This window comes from Sinocyclocheilus grahami, unplaced genomic scaffold (assembly GCF_001515645.1).
Source record: "Sinocyclocheilus grahami isolate Dianchi unplaced genomic scaffold, SAMN03320097.WGS_v1.1 scaffold517.1, whole genome shotgun sequence".
In the NCBI taxonomy this organism is placed as follows: Eukaryota; Metazoa; Chordata; class Actinopteri; order Cypriniformes; family Cyprinidae; genus Sinocyclocheilus; species Sinocyclocheilus grahami.
Window position 1 is genome coordinate 156,400 of NW_015505696.1, and position 6,940 is coordinate 163,339.

At 35.9% G+C, this 6,940-nt stretch overlaps 1 protein-coding gene across 1 annotated transcript in view; it reads right to left on the minus strand.

Annotated features, from left to right (window-relative positions):
- The window catches only part of LOC107554855 (protein NLRC3-like), a 5,225-nt gene extending 3,240 nt beyond the window's left edge, over window positions 1–1,985 (minus strand). Inside the window, exons 1-2 of the mRNA XM_016237494.1 lie at window positions 1,928–1,985; window positions 789–1,057 (exon numbers count right to left, since the gene is read on the minus strand). Coding sequence (XP_016092980.1) covers window positions 789–1,044 — 256 coding nt within the window. The 5' untranslated portion in view covers window positions 1,045–1,057; window positions 1,928–1,985. The remainder of the gene's footprint in view (window positions 1–788; window positions 1,058–1,927) is intronic.
- Window positions 1,986–6,940: the final 4,955 nt, after the last annotated feature.

Here is a 6,940-nt window from a genome sequence, read left to right on the forward strand (position 1 = left end):
TTATGTGTGTATGTAGGATGTTAGACCAGTTTATGTGTTTATGTCGTATGTTAGACTAGTTTAAGTGTTTATGTAGTTAATAAAACCTTACTTGTATCACACTTGACGTGTTCATTGTTTGCTCATAACCGGAGTCACTAATCATGCAGATTTACGTTACAAGCTTATAGAATTGTACAGTAAGAAAGTTATTTCCCTTAACCAGGAAATTAACGTTCTTAGAATTGACAAGACATTTGACCCTGAGAGGTCAGCTAAATATCTACAGCGGATCTAAAATATGAATAGTTAATTATAACTAGTTATGGTTAATTATTCATATTTCCTGTCGTTGAGCTAAATTCGCTACAAAAGTTACAAAAGATTTATACTTTAAATAAATGCTGTTCCTCAAACTTTGTTCATCTGTGAATCCTGAAAAATATAATGTATCACAGTTTCCACAAAATATGTTAATAATTAGTAATATTAATATAGTAATTATTAACAAAATATGTTAATAATTAAACACATAATTAGTATTCTTGTAGTAATTTCTAATAACACATTAAGAATACCTCGCCCCAGCAATCCCCGCCCAATACCGAACCAAACCAAATCCGTGACCTCAAAACCACAAAACATACCGAACCGTGAGAAACTAGAACCGTGACAGCTCTACTGAACAGGTAGCTCTCCACATCAAATTCAAGGCTCTAATATTGTGCTCATGGCTGCTTCTGGATATACTCCCTTCTCTGAATCTGTGCTGCCTCTTATTCTGTGATCAGTATTTTTGCCTTTATTACCTTCTTCGTGCTTGTCCTGTAACTCTTTAGCCAGCTGGTTCTGGTTCATCTTCCTCAGGATCTTCAGTGTGATCGTTACAGCATCTTCTGGTCCATAACACTCCACCATCATATCCACTACGTCAGTGCCACCAGCATCCTCCAGTTTACCAGCTCCAATGCGCCCATCTTCTTTTAAGAGACTCCTAAATCTCTTTATATTTTCTTTTTCCAGGTCATCTAGAGTATTATAAAGCAGTTCTAACGCAGATTCCATAGTCCTTCATGGACTGTTGAACGAGAAAAAAGAAAAAGTAGTCAGTTTTATAGCAGGGGTCTATGCAGTGCAAACATATGCATGATGAAATCACACTGTAATCAGATCAACTACAGTGAAACATTCATTTTCAAGCTACATTTCTAATTTCAACATGATTTTTTCTTTAGACATTCCCCTTTAAATACAATGAGCATCAGCTGTATGTGTAAGTGACCAGCATTTGGCTTTCAGTCACTGGAAATGGGTAATATTCATCAATCTGGACATGGAGCCGCACTGAGATCCCCATCTCTGGGACTGAATGACGTAGGGCCTTGAAAATGAAGATTCCAAAGTTTATTAAGAATCAGAACGTAAAAACATTGAAATATCTCTAATACTTCTTGAGTTATAGGCATGCAAACTTTGGAAAAAGAATATTTATGGCACTCAGACAGGTGTGTACAATGCCGTTTTGACAGAAGGAAACAAGATTTACTAGTTTCAACATGATTTGTTCTTCAGACGTTCCTCTTTAAAAGAAAAACGTATCCTGTATATGCAAAGTGATCCACATTTGGGTTTTGACCATTGAAAATGTGTACAATTTAACAATTTACTCCTGGAACCATATTGAGAAGTTTCTGAAATTTGGTTGATTTTGACACAGAATGCAGTAAGTGCCATGTAAAGACCGTAAATTTGTCCCAGAAAGCCTCATTTTCATCTGTGTTAAATTCATGGTGTCTACTGTGACTAAGATCTATTCGATGTGCTTCATGAATCTGCTGTGATTACTGGAAATGTGATACTTAAACATAGGTTAGTAACTTAAAATTGCTAACATAATATATAGTTTTAATATTATTTACTATATTTATATTCATATTTACTAACTTACCTTGAATAATGGCAATGTTTTTTGTCCTCTTCTGACTTCGTATCTTGCTCAACAGAAGCACTGAATTTTCTTCCACGTTTACATTTTCAAAGAACTGGTGTTTCTCTGCAGAACTGGTTTTTCAGGAGTCAAGCAACATGAGACGAAACTGTGATAAAACCACAATCAAAAAAAAAAAATATATATATATATATATATTTATGTTCTCACAGCTTCTGTTTGCGAACAGACTTTTGGCGACTAAAGCATCACATTTCATCTCAGAACATAAAATTACTGACCATTTTTCTCTCATTTTTCCACAGGCTACCTGTCTTGATCTTGCTAATATTACTGTCTTCCCCTCTTTATATCACGTCTCAGACACGTTTGTTGTCATTCTCTTCACTACATTAGATGCTGTGTAGCTCAAACACTAAGGTCATGAGTTTGATTCTGAGTAAATGCATGAACTGATCAAAACTGAGACATTGTATACAATGCAAGTCACTTCGGGGAGCAGGAAATAAATAAATAAAATATAAATAAAATAATTCATGTCGCTGAAGCTGACAGTCAGACACAGGCACATACTGTATCATCCTCAGGCCGTCAGTGAGTACTGGACTGTGAACTCGGCCCAGGGTGCAAATCAATGAGCATTTCAAAAGACAAGAGTTCAGCTGCTGTTCGGACAAGAACAACACTTACAGACTTGATTTCTGTGACTTCAAGGGACAGAGAAAACATTAATCTTGCAAAACTAAAATTGTTTTAATTTCAAGTGTCTGAAATGTCTTTAAAAATCACAGAAATCATTATTTTTGTACATGATCTCAAAGAGAAAAACCTTGTACTCAGCTTGTGCTGCAGCAACATAATCAATGACAACATAATGAAATGGACTCGACCTGATGATGGATCCAGTCCCTAAAATGTAACATGTAAATCCACCAGATCCAAGTCTTTAAATCAATAAATCAACTGCAAAATCCATATAATCTAAAAGCAAGAGATATCAGAGAACAGGCCTGGGTCAAAAACATGCTGATATATCATTACATCAAGAGACACAGAGATGCTCTTCCAGCATCATTAGGCAATTGTGAAATTATTTGGGTGAACGTTTGATAAACACAGATTATAACTGGGGGTACAAGGACATCTTGTGGCAAATTGATAAAAGAGTTGTAAAGATAAGCTTCCTCACCTTGATTAATGGCGATCTCTGAAGCTTTTGGCCGGGACAGGCTCTGGGATATGATCCATATAAACTCCAGTATGGTTTGCAATTGATGCGAATGCAGATCACAAGTGAAGTGGTACTGAGCTCTGGTTCAGTTGAGAATCTGTTCATAATTTTGTAAAAACCAAATAAGCTTCATTTATCTTTATTGGAAAGGGTGTAAACAATATTTTTCCATTTTTTTCAGTGAACGATAACCAATTATTGCACATGCACCTGTGGAACGGTCCTTAAGACACTAGCAGTTTATAGGTGGTCTGCAATTAAAGTCACAGTTACAATAACCTGTGACAGTAAAGAGACCTTTCTGGAAGGACAGTTGAATGTCCTCGCAGCAGCAAACCACACACAACCACGTTTCTCCCAGACGTGTTCGAGTCTTGGTGGAAGAGAAACTCTCCACAAAAAACATTAAGCAGTACAAAACTGTTTTCAGCACTGATAATAATAAGAAAGGTTTCTTGATCATCAAATCATCATGTTAAATGCTGAAGGAGGAAGTGACAAACATTTTCCAAACACGTTTATGTTGCAATTCACATGTCCTGGAATTCAGATCAAGAGTGCTTCCTCGTACACACACACACACACACACACACACACACACACACACACACAGCTGACTCTGAATATTCTTTGCCTTGTACTGTGATCAAAGGCGTTTCATCTTCAGATGTGCTCTGGCCTTCCACATGACCTTAAGCTGTCAAAGTTATCTCTTTCAAACACACACACACTCAGAAGGCTTTAACCTGCTTTAACACACACACACACACAGAGAGAGAGATGCTCAGCCATATAGCACACGCCTACTGTAACTACACTTGAGGATATTGCTCTTCTCAATTTTAAGTAATAATATACAGCTGTTTAACTTTAAAGTGCTCATATCACCAAGAGTAAATTTTTCCTTCACATTTTCAGATAAACTGCATAAAAGACTCCTTCTGAACTTCTGCAGATTTCTGACATCACACAGATGAACACCAACACATGACCGTCCACATCAGTGATCAGAAACCTGGTCCGTCCAGTCACAGTGAGGTAATGAAATATGATCAAAATTAATTCATCATTAAAACTCCATCTGTGTTCCACTCTGCAAAAAACGAATACTAAAATTACTTGAACTTGAATAGTTCAACCAAAATCATCATTTACTCAGATGTAGTTTCAAAGCCATATGGCTTTCTTTCTAACATGCACTGCAAAAACAAAAAAACTAAAAGTGGTTTCTTAACCAGTATTTTTGTCTTAAATAGCTAAACATGTAAATGGTGAAACTGGTGAATCAGAGTGCATGAGATTGATGGCACTAGATTAACAATAACCAACTGACAGACAGATGACCAACCCATTTACTCTGCCTCTCTTTCTACAAACATCTGAGGACGTAACATATGACACAGTGCACGATCCATGAGGAACGATGCACACAGACAGAAAGAGAGAGACAGAATGAAGGATGAGAGTGATCTGGCTGACAGCCAAACAGAACTAATCAGAATAATATCACTGCAAGCAGCAATCACAGTGCAAGGCACTCCAGTGTCATAAACGTTACAAGTAAATTTAATAGGACATCCCAAAATAAGCATCCCAAGCAGATGTACAAATGCTTATGACTTTTGACCAATAGGTGGTGCCAAATTGATTTGCCATTTTCAGAAGAAAGTTTGTATCAATACACCAAAGCCTTACTGAAATACTACCTCAGATCCGGTCTAGTGTTGAATTCATTGATGCATTACATGTAAACCGTTTGGTACATCGAAAAGCTTTTAATAGCTTTTGGCCAGCATAGAAGATGATCTGAGACAAATGTGGAAAAGATCTGAAGAAATCTAGAAAAATAACAATAAATAAATAAATAAAATGCATGAAATTAGAGATTTTGTAGAAGTTTTTGTAAAATATGGCTTTCCATCATGAAAACGAATCGCTGAATGACTGAAAATCCAGGACTCGTACCACAGTCCTGCTGCTGTTTCTTCTTTCTGGGCTGTTCTTTATCTGACTGAGACTCGTCTGCTCTCTCTAGCTGAGGTCTCAAGGGTTCAGGGGCCATAAATTAATCATCACACACACAGACTTTAGAGAGTCCTCAACCCCCAACACATCTGATCATTGCAAATCCATTCAAAAACGTCGCCCCTAACGACAAGACCCTTCCCCCATGACGCATACATAATTAATTAACCCGGTTGTAAATGAATTAATCATAATAAGCATATTGACATAGATATAAAATTCATTATATAAATTCAGATCAATAAATCATCACAGAAGACACTCTCTCATCTCCTTCTAAAGGCAATATTGAGGTCACGGAAAGCACTGATTTCCTCTCAGGCGTCCTGAAGGCCACATATGAAGGTGTCAGCTGCGTATTGGGAGGTCTTGAGATTTACTTGACTCTTTATTTTTGGAGCATGCATTATGTATACAGTGCACAGCATGATGATTTTCTACATGAAATGCCCGAATGACCTACTTACTACATTGCCAAAATATGCAGTACACTGCAATGCACTCAACTAGACCAACCATCTACGGTGTGACAAATGAACCAGAAGTCATATTATCTAAAAGTCTTCTTAACATGACTTGAACTACAAAAAAAAAAAAGGTTATAACTGTATGCCACTTGCTGAATTAAACATGCAATTATGTAAAGTCATGTAGAAGTAAAGTTAAGTTAAGAATTGCATATATGCCAGTGTTATTTTAGTATAACTGAGATACTATTATAATTTGTATTCATATTTTGAATGTTTTAATTTGTAGTTTTTCTGTTTTCAGTTTAATTACAGTTAAATATTTGTGTTGTGTGTTTCTGTCATTTTAATAAGTTTTTTTTTAAGCAATTACATTTTAACCTCCTATTTAAATTTTAGTTTGATTTATTTTCATCAAGTTAAACTAAATGGAAATGAGAAACGATGCCTTGGCAACAAGCTGACTTATTTATATTTTATATATTTATTATGTTTCAGTTTATTTTAGGTTGTTTTTTGTTTTTTTTAAGTAATAAAAGTTCTGGTAACACTTTATTTTAAGTTGTCCTTGTTACACGTTACATGTACTTACTATTATAATAACAATTAATTATGCATAATTACATGAAAGTAACCCTAAGCTAAATCCTAATCCTAACCCTAACCTTATAAATAAGTACATGTAGTTAATTAATATTACTCCATACTTAAATGCATAATTACACTGTAGTGCACACTTATCACCAATGCAACTGTGATGTCTTAAAATCCTACTTTCCTGTAGCTCAAACAATAGAGCATTGCGCTAGCAAAAGTCATGCGCTTACTTCCCAGAGCAAGCCAGAACTAAGAAAATGTATACTTTGAATGCACTGTCAGTTGCTTTGGATTAAAGAGTCTGACAAATGCATAAATGTAAATGTCAAAATGTTGCCTACATAGGCAGCTCGCTAGGTTTTGGAGCCATAGAGATATTTTGGATCAGCGGTGATGCTCAGTCAAGCTCACACAAATGAGAAAGGACTATGTTTGTCCCTCTATGTTCTGCATCTGTTTGTCAAACAAAACAGTGCTAGCTTACCAAAAAACAAAAAGCTCTTTCTTTCTAAGATGCAAAAACAAGGCTGTAATTTCACTGGTTGTCCCTTCTCCCTCAAGTGGTTTCACCTCTTTTTCTGTTTCTTTCTCTGCTCAAATGTATTTCTAGCAGAAATTGACTTTCATCTGGGGTCGATTTTTAATGTGCTTGTAAATTGGTGAGTATTGACACACCAGATCCAAGTCTTTAAA